This window comes from Belonocnema kinseyi, chromosome 2 (assembly GCF_010883055.1).
Source record: "Belonocnema kinseyi isolate 2016_QV_RU_SX_M_011 chromosome 2, B_treatae_v1, whole genome shotgun sequence".
Taxonomy (NCBI): Eukaryota; Metazoa; Arthropoda; class Insecta; order Hymenoptera; family Cynipidae; genus Belonocnema; species Belonocnema kinseyi.
This window is the reverse complement of record NC_046658.1, coordinates 124,973,274-124,990,711: the sequence shown is the minus strand read 5'-3', so window position 1 is coordinate 124,990,711 and position 17,438 is coordinate 124,973,274. Positions and strand designations below refer to the sequence as shown.

The following is a 17,438-nucleotide window of genomic DNA, read 5'->3' as shown; positions in this document are numbered from 1 at the left end:
GATTTCGCTGGAAGCGGGTGCAATTTTTCAGATTAGCACCCGCTCCCGGCGAAATCCTGCGGTTGTCCTTATGACAAATTTTTAATTATATATATATTAAATTTGAAACCACCATCTTGAATCTGCTATCTTGAATTTGAATATTTCCAAATTCTGACTTCAAATTCGTAATCAGCGATCAAAATGTTGATATCGCCATTTTGAATCCGCCCTCTTGAATTAAAAATTTCAAAATTCTTACTTCAGATTCGTAATCAGCGACCCCAAAACGCCCCAAGTAGATATTTTCAAGCTCGTATAGCTTTTTTTTCAACATTTTGAAATCGACATCTTGAATTAAACACTTCGAAACTTCAGATTCGTAATCAGCGATCCCAAAAATTCATCTTGCATCCGCCATCTTGAATTAAAATTTTCGAAATTCTGACTTCATATTTGTAATCAGCGTTTTATTATTTATAAAATAATAAACCATTATAATTATAACAATAGGAAAAAGTAATTAACTTGAAGAAACGATGTGAAAAGATTTACTTCCCGAGACTTTTCATAAGTATTTTTTGACGATGCCTTCTCAAGAAGTTCCCAGGTGGAAATACACCACCGGCTCAAAACTGGCCCAGTACAGCCTGCCGGAGTTCAAGTACTGGCTGGCTGTACTGGGCCAGTACTGACTTGTAATGCTTAGCGGTACTGGCAAACCGCTGGCGTACGAAAATGCCGGAGTTAACTTTAAAAATGATAAAAAATTATGTAATTGTTTTAAAGACCATTCATTCATCATCCTACGACTGCATATTATCAAAATATTATTTATAATCTAAAGATATAACAAAAAAGGTATTTAAAAAATAAATAATAATTGACTGCGAGTATTCTGTCAATACTTGTTAATGGCACTGCTTAGAATGAATACATATATTAAATTTTTAAATATTATATACCAAATAAAATTTATAACGCTAAGGGGGACCGCCGAGCCTACATATCTATACCACCTAAATCTATCGCCTAACAGTTGGGAGTGCTAACCACTGCGCTAAACCGACAAGTTAAAACTTGGTGAAAAAGCCATCCTCATAAGCTACAGTTCAGAAAAGTTCAAGTACCAAATTTTGAGCTCTTTTTCTAATTATTTATTATTATACGACGTTATGGGGATGTAAAATACATGAACTTCGAACAGGAATATCAATGAAATAATTATTAAATAAATAATTTAAATCGAATACAATTTTTCTTCCTGTAATATTTGATTTTTTCGCGTTTTGGATTATTTTAAAAGTTCTGATAATAACATTTATTGAGCATTTAAAATTTATATCAACGGAACTTAGAAATTTTACCACGTTGCGCAACCATTTTTTAAATAACAATTTTCTTTAAACCTTCGTGTAAAGTTTTGTTTTTTAGGTGTTTTAGACAATTCTACAACGATCAAGACAAGTAAATTTCTCGACATTTCAAAACAACCTGACAACATTTGTAGACGTGTTTTTTTTTAAGTCTATTTTTGTACTACTGGCATAGTGTCGCCCCGGTCGTGCAACCAACGTTCTGCCAGTACTGGGCGAACCACTGGCTGTCTATACACAGTATTTATACAAGGCGTGTTTTTTCACAGCGTTCACCAATATGTATTTTTTTAAAGTGCTTAGTGACATATATTTTTGTTTGTCACATTTTATAGAGATGAGTTTTTTTAGGGCGTTATGATAAGAATTGTTTTTTTTTCACAGCGATATAATTTACGGTTTCATTCTCCTAAGCACCGGCGATATAGTATTAAAAAATACAAACAATTTATTCTAATGACTTTTTGCGAAAACGCACGTTATGAAAAAAGGTCAAAAGTAGTTTTTTGAAAGCCCTATAAGATAATCATAACAAATTTTAGGATTTGATTGATGAATCGAAAATTCAAATTTTGATTTCACAAGAAATAATGAAAAATAAAAAGTTCCATAATTTAGCTAAACTAAGCAAGATCCGAAAATGAATTAATCGGATTGAAAATGACTCGGATCCGAGTCGAAACACCTATTGCACATTGCTAGGTCCAGTGACCCCAAAAATACCAACTGTTTTAAGTGCTTTCCCGAGAGCCTGTTTCTAAGCTTGTTAAAAATTTTACCAGCTTTCGAAAACAGCCTCACGGAAGGAACAGAAATTTCCAGAATTGGCAAATATTCGCGGGCTGTGGGATTCAAACGCGAAAAGAGGGAAAAAAGAATTGGGGTCATGGCCGTGGCCTCAACTTTGGCATTCAAAGGCACTGCGCTTGCTCTAGCTATTCGTAAGAGGAACACGACGCGACTTATTATTGCCATGGTAACGGATTGTTGCATCGTGTTTCTCTTAAGCGTCCTAGCGCAAACGCAGTACGTCTAACATGGGAGAAAGATATTAGAGAATCGGCGTGGAATCGAGGATCGATAATCGAATTTGCCTTCTTTTCCACCGGTCGAAATTGATCCCAAAAATCGATTCTCAAGCGCAAGGAATCGATTCCTTTGAAGAATCGGAGTTGGCTCTAGGATTCCTATGACTGAACTACTGCCGTGCGCTTGATAATATACCAATACCGTTTGGTAAACAAATAAAAAAAATCAAATACATGTTGTGCTGTACGGATTTGTTTAAAATCTCATTTTAATTATACTAATAAAATGATTGGCAATTCAAAGCCAGATAACTGACTCTATGTGTCTTTCATCTTTTTTTTAACAATCTAGCCTCTTACCTTTTTTTTATCTTTTCCTTATTATATTTCTCTTACTAAAAGAGTTATTTTCCTATAGGGTAAAAATAATGATTCCTCTGAAAATAACTAAAGAGCGATAGAAAAAGAATCCGCCCATACGAGTTAAATTACAGAAAAATGCCGAGTTTAGAATGATAGAGTTGTTATTTTCTTCGGGTGAGAATAATTATTACACCATTAAGCCATTTTTAAAAAATAATTAAAGCGCAAAAATTGTGAGGAAAGGCGACCGAGACACGTGCATACTAAGAAGAGAAAAATAAAGGATCTGTTTTTATGACTCAGAATACAGGAAGTAAGCTGAGTTTTGAATGGTCGATTTCGTCTTGACCCATTTACGTAGGTGTTGGGAAATTTCTCCGGAGATTTGCCTTACGACGTCATGTCAGTGGAAGGAAAAGGATTCAGAATTCACGGTCCGTATTTAAAGATGAAACATACAAATTATCAAATGGTTGAAGATGACGAATCCTACCTTTAAATAAGGTCTGACGATTTAAAAACAAAACTAGACGCGGTCGAAATAAATTCAGAGGGCGGATATAAAATTTAGAAGGGTACAGAAATAAAAATGTTACCTGAAATAATCATACACATCTCGATACGCGAGACATAATCAATGTTTGGAAATAAGCTAATTAAGAAAATGACGCATTCGTGGCTTGAATATCTGGTTTAGTCAGTTCGCGGTATTAAATTAACATAAAAATTCCAAATAAATGGACCGTTGCACAGAATAAAATAATAATAACAGTAAGATATGTTTGATAATAATGATTACAAATAAACCACAGCCTGAATATCCGGTTCCCGAGAATCCTGTTTAGTCAGTTCGTTGTATTAAACAGGTAAACAATTCCAACAACAAAAATTAATGGTACAGTAATATAAAAAAATTAAAAATAGTTGACCCTGAATAGAGGGGAGACAAAGCGGGAAGAGAGAAAAGAAACGCCCTGATTCTTTAAGAAAGAAAATTTACTTTTCCTGTTGGAAAAAGCAAAAATTCGATTCACAGAGTTTTATTTTTAGGAAAAATTACAAGTCCCACACACAGATCGCACAATGGCTTGGTTTAAAACTCAAGCACACAATTGCAGTCTTACGGCGGCCTTTAAAGATACATAATTTTGGTAAAGAGGAAAAGTTTTTTAACACCAAAAAGTAGAATCCTAGATACCGAGAATTGTTTTCATGTCGAAAATTTCGATTTTCACATGGTAACAAAAAGAATTATTTAAACATTATTTTTAGCCATATAAATGGCTTTATGTTTGAAATTTTTTAATTCGGAGTACAGATTCGAATTCAGCGACGTTAGGAACCCCTATAATGGTGCTTCTCATGAATGTACATTTCATTTTTCTGCATTATCAAACTTTAAACGTAAAGCCATTTATATAACTAAAAAAAAGTTCAAATAATTATATTTGCTACCATCTCAAAATCGAAATTTTCAACATCAAAAAAATTCTCGGTATCTGAGATTCTACTTTTTGGTGTTGAAACACTTTTCCTCTTCACCGAAATTGTTTATTTTTAAAGGCCGCCGTAAGCAATGCAATTGTGTGCTAGAGGTTTAAACCAAACCTTTGTGGATCGGTTCGTCTCTAACGCGTGGTGTTGGAAGATCAACTGGCTGAGTGGCTGGTCCATGCATAGACATATAAAGTCTAGCCCAACAGTCTCTTTGATCCGCCGACGCTCGAGTGAGGTTGTACCACGTGACCCGTGTTAGAAAGAGACGGCACTCCTCGCTCGACTCGTTCTCTCTCTCTCTCTAAACAGGAGCGTCGGCGGATCAAAGAGACTGTTGGTCTAGACTTTATATGTCTATGGGTCCATGTCGATTGTCGACAGCGCAGCCCGTGGGCCCTTAAAGGTACTTTCTGCTTGGAGAGAGGGACGGGCCCGGCTCCTGATTGGCCGCGTTCAAGAGAAGAGAGTAGAGTAGAAGATCGTGAAGTGGGAAGGCCCCCACTGCGTCCGTCTCTCCCAGTGATGGGAGAACGCTGATCTCTGGCATGCGTAGTAGGGATTCCTATGCATTTTTAGATTGACACATGGCGTTGCATGGCTTAGTGCCTGAATGTAAAATTCTATAATCTAAAAATTTAGAATAAAAATCTAAAACTTTGCAAAAATATTTAAAAGTTACGAATTAAATTACACTTAATAAAGGTTACCAAAATGAAAATATAAAATTCGCTAAAAATATAAGAATTTTAAAACTTAAACTAATTAGATATATTTGTTATATATTTAAAGTGATCATATACAAATGAGCTGCCGGATCGAATGAAGTCACTTAAAATTATTTCTTCAGGTGTAGGAAGACTCCAGAAAATATTTAGAAAATTGTAATTTAAAAAAAGTGTCGTTTCGCATCTTTTTCCCCTAGGCAAAAGGTTGTAGCTTTTTTTTGGCAAATGTAGCTTTTAAATAAAATTTCTAGAGAATGTAGTTTGTAATGTCCTTTGCCTGACAGAGTGAAAGGGATTCAAAAATTGATTTAAAACAAGTTGTTAATTTTTTTTACTCGTGGCGTACATCGGACTTCTCGTTTCGTTTATCGAACGAGTATTTTAAGCAACAAAAAATTTTCAGTAAGAAAGTTGTTAACAACAGTACATAGAAATTTTCTGGAAAATGTTGACTTAATCGAATAGATAATAAAGAAATTATCAACATCTCAAGTCGCTAGCGACTATCCGACTTACGTGCGGGCTATGGCGAGAGTTTCAGAACCGATTCATGATACAGTTCACCTGCGCGAAAAATAAAAACTAATAAAAAAAGCAGGTAATATCAAAGTATTATGAATAAATAAATAATATTGTGTAATGTAAAAAAAATATTCATTTCATGTTATGTACGATGGAATGGTTCTATTTGTAAGACAAACTGTACTTTAATTTCGCAATTTGTCAATGATTCAAATTCGTGCAATTGAAAAAAGGGAAAGATTAAGAAAGTGCATCTGTTTTTCATTTATGTGGCAATAGAGCATTATTTACTTTGTACTTTCCGTAAACAAAATGCGTATATAAAAGGACACAAAGATCTCTTCAGCAATCATAGGTTCGGAAAGCTTAATATTTATATTAAAGACATTTATATATTTTTTAACTAATATTAATTTAAAATTTTTTAAAAAGCTTACAAATAATAAGCATATATGCTTTTAACGTTTGTCTAAAAAATAGAACCATACTATTTTAAATTATGCAATATTATTTATTTATTCATAATACTTTGATATAACCTTGTTACTTGATTAGTTTTTATCTTTCGCGCCCGTGAAACTATATGATGAATCGATTCTGAGACCATCGGTTCTGAGACAGTACACACACACACACACACACACGCACGCACATTTGCGTCGAAGAAAGGGGGCTTACTCTAAAAAAATCGAAATCGAGGTTTTTATAACTTTTAATAGCTTCTGAGTTGTTCTTTTTAATAAAACAATCGAAAAAAAATTCGGAGCGTTATTATTGGTAATAATTGACTAGTTAGATACCCGAGAAATCGAGCTTTCGCTCGAGAGCTCGAGAAACCGTGAAACACGTCACATACACACACACACACATACACATATGCCTACAAGAAGTCAAAAGACCGCAAATAATACTAATTAAAAATAGAAGCTAGTAAAGAATGTAATACACGCAATCATATAATTTTAAAATGATGTTGAGACGATCTTAAAAATGGATATATAAAAATTCTTAACTTTCCGCTTTCAAAATTACCGAACTAGCCTCAAATTAGAAGAAGTTTAAACTTCTGAAAATATCTTACAAAATTGATCAGAGTTTGAAAGATAAAGAAAGAAGTAAGAAACTTCAATTGATTCATGAAAAACGGAGGAGGAAAAATTTCCCGAATTTTCAAAACGGGGGTGGGAGGACAAAAAGGAGAGAGCGAGAGAGTAATAGGAAGAATACACTTTAGCTGTTCCCATGAAGCAAAATTTCGAGGGGGCAGTTAGATGTTGGCGCGCTGAAAATCGCCGTCTCGGCAGATGCTTGCCAGATTTAAAGAGAAAGTTGCTACAGAAGGAAGGCAATAAAAACGGCAGTAAGCAAACTCGTCTTGATGCGCCGAAGAATGTTGAATTTGTCCTGTACATCTTCGTTTGAGAATTTTCCATTAAAAATTTTCAAGCGGTGCTCAAAGGCAAATCTTATATAATCAATTTTTACAAAAAAAAAACAATTTTATTAGGATTTTTTCACTTAACTTGTGCCATTCCCTTACATTAAATCCTTTTTTTCTCGTAACAAACTACTTTCTTTTACAAGGAAACTTTTGTATTTTTATGCAGTGACATCTCGGTCGCAAATTTTGATTATTTTTTAAAGTTAAAAAATGTACTTTTAGTCTCAATCCAAAGATGATTTTCAATGTCCATGAAATTTGAAACTCCAAATTCATGAATGATTTACTCGGAAGTGGTTAAAATTTTTGAATCAAGTTTATTTCCTCCCAGTTTAGCAACTCAATATGTCAGTAGTAAGTTTTTATATTTTTATTAAACTTGGAGATTGTAAACATTCACATTCTTTTTCTCAGAACTGGATAATTTCTCTTAATCATACTTTTTAGGCTCAATTTAAAAACACTTCAGCTCGGGTGTAACATTTTTTATGTGATATTGACTTCACTGAAAGTTATCTCGTTGTTCTTAAAAATTCCGATTTTGTCATTTATCTAATTTTCGGGGGCCTTTACTTACATGCCCGAAAGTTATTTGTGTCGCGATTTGGAAGAACACCGTTAACTGCAAAATAAACGAAGTCGAGAAAATCGACAAATACTTTCGAAAAATGTATTACAAAATATTATTTAACTATGAAATTGCAATTGTTGTGAATTTTGAAAGTTTTAATTGGAGAATCTTCAATATTTAATGTTTATTATCGAACAAAATTTGAAATAGTTTAATTTTGAATTGCTAAAATTAAAATTTATTTAATTTTCAAGATTTAAACCATATAAACTTATTAAGTTTTAAACTGTTTTTTTTTCAATGCGTAATTCAATTTTGAAGACTTACAATAAAAAATTATTGAATTTTAAAGATTTGCTATTTAAAACTCTACCATTTTGAAGATTTACAAATACAAACTTCCTAATTTGATGTGTAATATAATGTGCAATATGATGTGGGATATAACACTTCTGATATTGTGAAGATTTAAAAAATCAAAAGTAAGGTTCAGATTTAAATGATCAAAAATGCAGAATCCTTTGTTTTAAAACATAAAAATTTTATAATTTGTTATCATAAATTTTTAGTGAGAAATCTTGAATTTTAAAGATATACATTTTAAATCTTTACAATTTTGAGGAGTTACAATTAAAATTTCTTAAATTTAAAAAATGTAGATTTGCAAATTATTATGTGATTAGGGCTTATATTTTATAGGTATATAATTTTCAATATATTTTTTAATAGTTTAATTTTGAAGAGTGACAACTAAAAAATTTTTATAGTTAACGACTTTCAATTGAAAATTCGTTTATCTGATCTTTAAAGCACCTTTAAAGGAAATTGAACGTTTTTTTTAACGATAATTTGAATAAAAATGTTATAACTATTATTAAATTTTATGAATATTCAATAATAAGAAATTTTTTGGCTTTAACGGAATTAATTCGTATTCATTAAATGTTCATAAATTCCGAAATATGTGTCAGCGAAAGTCGAAATTATTGACGTAGAATGAAAAAATTTTCAACATACTTGGATTATAATCAAAGAGATTTAAACAAACGAACAAATTGATTGCAAAATAAACTTTTTAAATGTCAAGCCTGAATCAAATTATATTATGTTTCACATGGATTAAAATATTAAATAATAAATTAAACAGACTTTGAAGCTCCAAGAAATTTTGATGACATCTTAAGAGAGGTAATTACATCAGGAAAAACAATTTCATTAATTTCGTTAAAAATTTCGAACTATGCTATTGTTTCTACTTTAAACAACTGGAAATATTATAAAAAATTAGTTCTTACCTATTACATTTTTCAACAATATAATTTCTTTACTTTAATGCCGTTATTAATCATACAAAATACAGACTTTCAATAATAATTTTACATTTACGCCTGCAGTTAACGGTCAGTTACGGCTCTCTAATCGCAACTCGCCAGATTTAACAGCTAACGGTATTTTCCCAAATTTTAGCAATAATTATTTTAAAAGTTATAAGAAATTTCAAAAAATTAGTTTAATAATAATCAGGTTATGTTTTTTTTTACGATTCAAATTATATGAAATAATAATAGAGAAATAGAGAAAATAGAGAAAAAGTCCCACCCCCTCTTGTCGCATACAATATTTTTTATAATCTTTTTATAATTTTTTATAATCTCTACGACTTTCGGTTTGCGTATAGCTGAATTTATTTTAAAAAATGCGTATTTTGGATTTTAATTGCTGATAACTATGTATTAATAAACAATTTTACACACATTTTAGAAATAATTACGAAGCATGAATCCATAAGAGTCTGAGAATGAAGGTAAAGATGCTGGCAAATGTAAACTGTACTTAACATTTTTTAAAAATACAAGAAAATAGGTGGTACGTATATGTACCACACCCCTGAAAGGGTTAAAGATGTCTATAAATTCCGGAAATTTAAGGAAAATTTTGGTAATTTATAGTCATTTTACAGATAAATGTGATAATTTACCATAAATTACCCAAAGTTCTATCTTAATCGGTTATATAAATTTCCGGAAATTTATTAAATTTTTAGTAATTTATGGTAATATTACAGGTAATTCATGTTATTTCGCCATGGATTGCCCAAAATTCGGTGTAAAAATCTCTTTAAATTTCCAGAAATGTATGGAAATTTTCTGTAATGTATAGTAGTTTTACAGGTAAATATGGTAACTTACCATAAATTACCCAAAATTCCCTTTTGAACCTTTTTATAAATTTCCGAAAATTCGTGACATTTTTGGTAATTTATGGTAATATTACAGGTATTTTATGGTAACTCATCGTGTATTGCCCAAAATTGAATTTAAACATGTCTACAAATTTACGGGAATTTTCGGTAATTTACGGTAATTTTACAGGATAATATGGTACCTTACTATAAATGACCTAAAAATCCCTTTTAAATATTTTTATAAACTTTAGGAATTTTATGAAAATTTTCAGTGAATTATGGTAATTTTTTAGGTAAATATGTTAAATTGTAACTTACAATAAATTACCCAAAATCCCATTTACATATTTTTATAAATTTTAGGACATTTTTGAGTAATTTATAGTAACTTAAGGTAAATTACCGCAAAATTCTATTATTTTGAAAATTTTCAAAAAATATAAAAAAATATTTTTCTGATTTATTAGAAAATTTGATTCAAAATTTTCACTAGATATCAAATATATTTAAAAACTATCTTCGTTAAATTTTTCGATTAGGCCAAAAATTAAAAAAGTTGAAGCTTTGGCAAAATTTGCAACAAAAGTTTCTTATGAGTATTAGGATTTTTGGTCAAATTTTCTGGTACATGGCCAAAAGACTTGAATATTATCCTTATGACAATTTAAATTTCGATGCAAATTAAAAAAAGTTATATGACTTTCAACATTTTGTAAATTTTGAAAAAATGGAAAAAAATGGAATAGATCTATAAATATCAATCTAAAGTTCTACTAGATATAAAATATATTTCTGAACTATTCTCATTAATTTTTAAGAGATACGTAAGTTTAAAGCGTTATTTGTAGTAGATTTTAGCAAGGTTTAAAAATTATCTTGATGAAATTTTTTAATTGGACACAAATTGAAAATGTTATGAATTAATTAATCAAAGTAGAGTTGTTTAAAAACTGAAGTTTGAACGAACTGAATCAAAGCCTACGGCTTCTGTCTCTATTGAAAAAAACAATTCTGTTTTTTATTAAAATTATATTGAAAAACATACCTACTTGTTATATACTGTTCAATTTTGTCTACACCGTTTTACTTTCCAAAGAGAACTGACTCGTAACCTAATTACCGAGCAAGAAGCGCGAGTATAGGAATGAGAAGGTAATCGTCCATGCCGTAGGGCTTCGAGAACATTCTTAAAAAAAAAATGGATGAAAATTTCAGTTTCAAAATAATACAAAAATTCATTTTAATGTGCAGAGTTTATGAAAATAAAACTAAAACTCCAACGACCAAATTTGGACAACCACGATAAAATTTTCCTATTGAAATTTGAAAAAAGATGAAAATTTTTCTTTTCTTTAGACAAAAATATAATATATATAATATTATTTTCAGGAATTCTGCAAATTAACTTGATTATTTGACGTTTATTAGGATTTTAAATTGGATTTTAATATCATTTAAATTTCTTGAATCAAAACATTCATTTTACAGGACAATTATAAACATGACTAATAGTTAATTAATTAATGTTTATCAAATTACAAAATTTTATAATACGATAAATTTAAATTGACCAGCTCAGTCTTCTGTGACAACAAATATACGTAAACCGGGCCATTCGAAGGCCACATTATCATAGTACAGTTCCACCAAAAAATATTCAATTTAATTATATAAAATAATAATTTAAAAATGCAATAATAATGGAATGACTTTGAAAAATAAGAATAGAGAGATAACGAGTCATGACTCTAGAACTAAAGCTATCATCAATTTTATCAACATTACAGCAAAGGCTTTCAAAAATTAGATAGTTTGAACATGAAAACGTTTACTCATAATAGGAAGCAACATTTTTATCTGTTTCCGGAATGAATAAACAGAGGATTGACTCACTAATGTCTGATTCGATTTGGAGTAATAAATTACTTAATTTTAAGATAAAAATTAGTGTTTCAAAATTATGGAACTATAGATAGCACTTTGATATTTTACCAATTTTTCTTGTGTATATTTTATTTGATAAATTTCAACTACTTAGAGATGATCTAAATTTTGAAATATATTTTGGATCAATAAAATTACAGAAATTATCAGAATGTATTGAAAGGAGAGAAAATTAAGACTGGACGAGAAACTCTCTCTTCTATTAAATAATAATAATTTTTAATTATTTCTCTTTTTATATTCTCATAATTTATGATTGAGAAAGTATTAGAATTGTCGGAAATTTGACATCACATTTTTTCAACGGATCTCCACGTTCTGAGACCCCCTGAATCCGAAAATCAGGTTTTCACGATGGCGTCTGTCTGTCCGTCTATCCGTCCGTAAACACGATAACTCTTGAAAAAATGAACGAATTAAGTTTATCTTTGGCACACTTTTTTTAAGTTCTAAAAGAAAAGACGAGTCCGTGAACCAGCCATTTTTGATAATAATTCAAAAAGTCAATGCATTTTGAAAATTTTTGAGACCACTTTTTTCTGAATTTGGGAATTCAATGTACGGATATTTATAGTATTAAAAAGAACAAACAATTTATCCTAATGACTTTTTTCGATAAAAAGAAAATTATCAGAGTTATAGCGTTTTCAAAATTTTTTTAATCAACCGAAAATCAAAATTTGAAGCCGAAAAACGCACGATATGAAAAAAATTCAAGAGAAGAAAAACATTTATTTTTGAAAGCCCTACAAGATTATCTTAACCAATTTCTAGATTTTCTTTAAAAATCGAAAATTCAAATGTTCATTGCACAAAAAATAATGCAAAATAAAAAATTCCATTTTGTGGATAAACTACGTAGGATACGAAAAAAGATGAATTAACAAAAATGGTTATCCCAAAAAAGATCTACAATTTCGTTAAGAATCACTTCTTGATAGGACGCATACTTTTTGTTTTATTCGTGAAAAATAACGTTGAAAAAAATAAAATAAAAAAATGTGTGGAAAAACGACGAAAGTAAGAGAAAAAAATCCAACAAAACCTGTTTACAAATGTCTGTCGGAAATCGAACGCGCAGCGCGAGTGTCACGATGAGAATGAGTACCTCAAAGCCTACAGAGCTTTGAGAAACTTATTCTTTGACTATATACTTAATTAAAGTAGACAATTCAGAATATGAAGACGCGTATAAATACTGCTATCTAAAGGAGATCTTTTTGATAAAGTTTTTTTCAAGCATTCCAAATGGAAAGAATAAATATCCGAGCGCGAGGTGTAATTATGTTCGAGCGCGAGGTAACCTATTATGGAGCGCGAAGCGCGAGATTCAACCGTCACGCGCCCTAGGCGCTATGTTGTTTTTTTCAATTAAATAAATCTTGAAATTTAAATATTTTTTAGTATCACCTGAAAAATCTTGATTTTGCAAACTATGTTGTTGATAGTGATACATTTTTGCTTGGCGGAATTTTTTGCATCGTAAACGTTTTTTGGTAAGATACATATACTTTAACCAAAAATGAAAGAATTAAATTTTCTGTTAAATTCATTCAGTCATTTTCAAACCAAAAAGATAGGAATTTTCAAAAAAAAGTTTAATTTTTAACTAAGAAAGATTTTTCTGTCGATAAAAAGAAAAATCTCATTCAAAATGTAGAATTTTCAAGCCGCATAAACGAACTTCCTGCAAGACAGTTGAGCTTTCAACCCGAGAATATGAATACTTTAGTAAAAATTGTATCTTCAACTTAAAAATAACAGAATGCAGGATAAAAAAATCAACAGAATAGTGCAATTTTCAATTGACAAACTTAATTTTAACTAAAAAAAATTCAAGAAAATGGTTTAATTTTCAACTAAAGAACTGACTTTACAGTGAAGAATCTTCAAACAAAAAAAAGAAAGAATTTTAAACAAAATAGTTTTACAAAATATATTTAATGATTATTATTTATTATATTTATATTAATATATCATAATATATTTATATTATATTAATAGTTAATATATTTGTATACAATTTTCAACGCAAAGAGGAATTTTCGTCAATTTAATTAATTTCATAACTTATGAATTTTTTAGAATCGCTTCAAAAACATTGATTTTACAAACCACGTTTGGCATTTAAAAAATATTTTTGTTCCAAATTCAATTATATTCAGATCAGAGAATAGGAAAATATGAAACAGATTTTTTCCTGCTGATTTTTTATTTTTAATATACATTTCTTACCGAATAAGATAATGAGGAAAGGATGGAAAAAATCGTATCTCGAACCCCGACATATTTCTTTCGCATAGTTTGTTTAATCCCATCAATTTTCCCAGTTATAGAATTGATTAGTGATTCCATAGTAAATTTTCTGAGAAATTTATTGAGTATATTTATTACTCGAATATTGATCGCATCTGTCAATTGCTTTTGGTCCCTTTCGACAACAGTAGGTCCAATTTCAGAAATAGCAAAACTCATCATTGCAGATACGAATTTGTCATCATATAAGCTATCAGTGAAAAACTGAAAAATAATAAATTTTTTAAATTCACATTCTGTGAATTTCAGTATAATGTAATAAATAAGAAAATGTTTATACAAAATAATGTCTTCAAATTAATTTTAGTAACAAACACGAAACGAACCTCGAGAACTCCAAGAGAAATTTCCGATTTCATAGTTTTTATAGATATCGATCTGTTTTCGTATTGAAGAAATATTTTGGACGTAAATATTAAATTCTTAAGATTGAACCTGCGAAATTAAATTTATAATATAATTATTGATAAACAATTATGAAATAAAATCTTGCAGGACTGCTACAAAATCATAATCTCGAAATTCCCTGACTTGACCTGAACTTTCTATTTTGAACCAAACACGAAAGAATTAAATTTCAAGTTAAAACACGAAAGTTTCAACCAATGAAAAGGGAATTTTTAACAAATTAGTTAAATTTCTGACCAAAGCGATGAATTTTTAATAAGAGAGAAATTTTCACCAAAAAGTTGATTTTCCAACCCAAGGATATAAATATTTAACTAAAAAGTTGAATTTTTAACCTAAAAATATGACTTTTTAACAAAATTGTTAATTTTTGGAATAAAAAAGACTTTCTCAGCTAAAATCGTAAACAAAATTCAACAAAAAACTTGCGTTTTGAAGCAAAGAAATTAACTTTCAACGAAAAATAGAATACTTAAATTTTCTGTACAAAATTAATTTTTAAATCAATAAAATAAAATTATAAAGACATAGTTAAATTTTTAAAACAAATAGATGAGTTTTCAACCAAAAATATTAAATTTCTATCAATAAAGATCGGGGTTCAACAAAAAATGGAATAGTTAAATTTTTAGTTACGGAAGTGAATTTTAAAGTAAAGTTTTGAACTTCAATCAAAGTAATGAATTTTCAAACAAGAATAATATTCGAAGTAGAAAATGAATTTTTTACCAAAAAACACAAAGGTTTAACAAAATATATGCATTTTCAACTAAAAAAGATGAATTTTCAACTAAAAATAGAAAAGTTCTATGCTCAGCTAAAAAAGTTCATTTTTAATCAAAAATAAATTTGCAACAAAATATCTCAATTTTCCACAAACGAATTTAATTTTTAACAAAGAAAATGAACTTTCAGCTAATGAGATTACTCACCTTCTAGAAACGACTAATTTTTACAAAACAATGGAATTTTCGCCTAAAAGAGATACATTTCCAACTTAAAATAATTAAATCGACAAGAAAGTGAATATCTAAATTTTCAAATAAAATGATCAATTTTCAACAAAAGAAATGAATTTTCAACCAAAATAATCAATTTTACAACAAGATTAAATTTCTACTAAAAAGATGAATCATTAACAGAATACATGGGATTTCAATCAAATGTTTGAATTTCGAAAGAAATGTTCAACCCAATAGTTACATTTTCAACCAAATAAAATAAAATTTCAACAGAATAGTTCAATTTTCGATCATACAAAAGAATTTCCAACGTAGGAGATAAAATTACTATCGAAAAAGATAAATTTTCGACGAAAAAGTGAATAGCTAGATTTTCAATTAAAATAATTATTTAAAAAAAAGTCATTTTTAACAAAAAGAATTAAGTTTTTACCAAAAAGATAAATTTTCCACATGATCCATGAATTAGTCACCAAGAAGATCAATGCTCTACCAAAAAGTGTCAATTTTCAACCAAATAGTACGACGAAATAATTTTTAGAAATAATTTTTCAACAAAATGAAAAAATTTTCAACAAAATAGTTGAATTTTTGAAAAAAGGCTTTGCATCTAAAATCATGACATTAAAAAATGAATTTTTATCAAAGAAATTCTACTTTCAACTAATTGTTTGAATTTAGAACCAAAAAGATAAATTTTGAATAAATATTATTTCATATTTCAACTGAAAAAGATTCTAATTTTGAACCAAAAAATGTTGAAGTCAACGAGAAAAGACAAACTTTCATCAAAATAATAGAAACCTCCTTTAACTCAAAAAGATGCCGTTTCTACCAACATAAATAAATTTTCAACCCGAAAAGACAAGTTTTGAATAAATCTGTTGAATTTTTGACTGAAAAGAATGACATTTTAACAAAATTATCGAATTTTCAACAAAATAATAAAATTAACTTCAAACTCCGGTTATCGCAAATTTCCTGACTGGTTTTTCCTAACATTCCTTAACTTTCCCTAACTTTTCGGAATTCCTTGACTCGTATCAATCCTGTTATGAAATTATAATTTATTATTGTAAAGTCCTTACACTGCGTTTCCATTTCCATAAATGTCAAAAAAATCCATCAATCGGCCATTAGTTAAATTGCAGGATGATATATTTCCTTTTAATTCAGGCCACTCAAAACCTATCATTATTGTTGATATTCCTCTAATTTCTGCTTTAGTAACTTTATAATTTGAGAAACCAGAGATACCTATATTGAGAGCTGAAATATCTGCTCTGAAATTGAAAGAGAAACAAATTATACATTAATTTAATTAAGTGTTTGTTGTCTTAAAAATTAAAAAGTTTAGAAATAAAAATAAATTTCAATATTTTTGTAGAAAAATATAAAATTAATCAATTTACCTTATATTTTCTGAGCTTATTGTTTCTTGCACTGGTCCTGTCTCATAAGGATCCATTGGGGGAATTCCCACAAATTTGTTTCCATTTTTTATAACTCCTCTCAACTCTTCCAATAACTTTTTGAAAATTTTATTCACCGCTTTATTTGAAACGACAGTTAAGGCTAAAACGAAAACTGATTCAATCTCTCAAAATTCTTCGTAAAATCATTATTTAATTTTTTTAAAGTTTGCACATATTTCTTTAAATATACAAAATTGTGAATATTTCTTACCATTTTTTTTAGTTTCTGAGATATTTCCTTCAGTAAAATAACTGGTTAGTAAAAGTACCGAGAAAAATAATGCTAGTTTCATTTTTTTTAGAAAATCTGGCAATTACAATATTTTCTTGAGTACTGATTCCTCTAAATCTCAAAAAACATAAATTTCACATATTCTCAAAACTAAAAATATATTTGTGAAACTCGATAATTTATTATTTTAGCAGTATAATGTTTTCGATTTGTTCTAGGGTAATAAATATTTCGATGCTGCTCTTATTTATAATGTAAAATATTTCATGTTTTTTTTCTAGATAGAAATAATTTTGATATCTATTATGTTTATAAGTATTAATTAATAAATTAAAGTTTAAAGAGTTACAGAGTATCTAAACACGATGTAACTGCGTACTATAAATTGACCAGACCCTCTGCAGCCAGAAGAAA

General features: G+C 29.0%; 2 protein-coding genes across 3 annotated transcripts in view; one reads left to right on the top strand and one right to left on the bottom strand.

Annotated features, from left to right (window-relative positions):
* Positions 1-17,438, top strand: part of LOC117182975 (acetylcholinesterase-like) — a 356,413-nt gene that overhangs the window by 73,270 nt on the left and 265,705 nt on the right. The window lies entirely within an intron of this gene.
* LOC117168287 lies at positions 13,834-17,408 on the bottom strand. 2 transcript variants are annotated; one of them, XM_033353809.1, is made up of 5 exons: positions 17,004-17,408; positions 16,730-16,904; positions 16,406-16,600; positions 14,274-14,382; positions 13,834-14,151 (listed from the first exon to the last, which is right to left on the bottom strand). In XM_033353809.1, exons 1-5 carry the CDS (start codon positions 17,083-17,085, stop codon positions 13,849-13,851), a joined length of 864 nt encoding a protein of 287 aa, XP_033209700.1. In that variant the 5' UTR covers positions 17,086-17,408; the 3' UTR covers positions 13,834-13,848. The 2 variants fall into 2 exon arrangements, with proteins under 2 accessions (XP_033209700.1, XP_033209701.1); XM_033353810.1 differs by having other exon boundaries at positions 16,730-16,892.

Excerpts from the sequence above, each read along its gene's own strand:
- LOC117168287 (XM_033353809.1), bottom strand. The coding sequence starts at position 17,085 with ATGAAACTAGCATTATTTTTCTCGGTACTTTTACTAACCAGTTATTTT. Across the intron at positions 16,905-17,003 it reads CTCAGAAACTAAAAAAAATG|TTTTCGTTTTAGCCTTAACT; the intron begins GTAAGAAATATT and ends AGATTGAATCAG. Across the intron at positions 16,601-16,729 it reads ATAAGCTCAGAAAATATAAG|AGCAGATATTTCAGCTCTCA; the intron begins GTAAATTGATTA and ends TTTCAATTTCAG.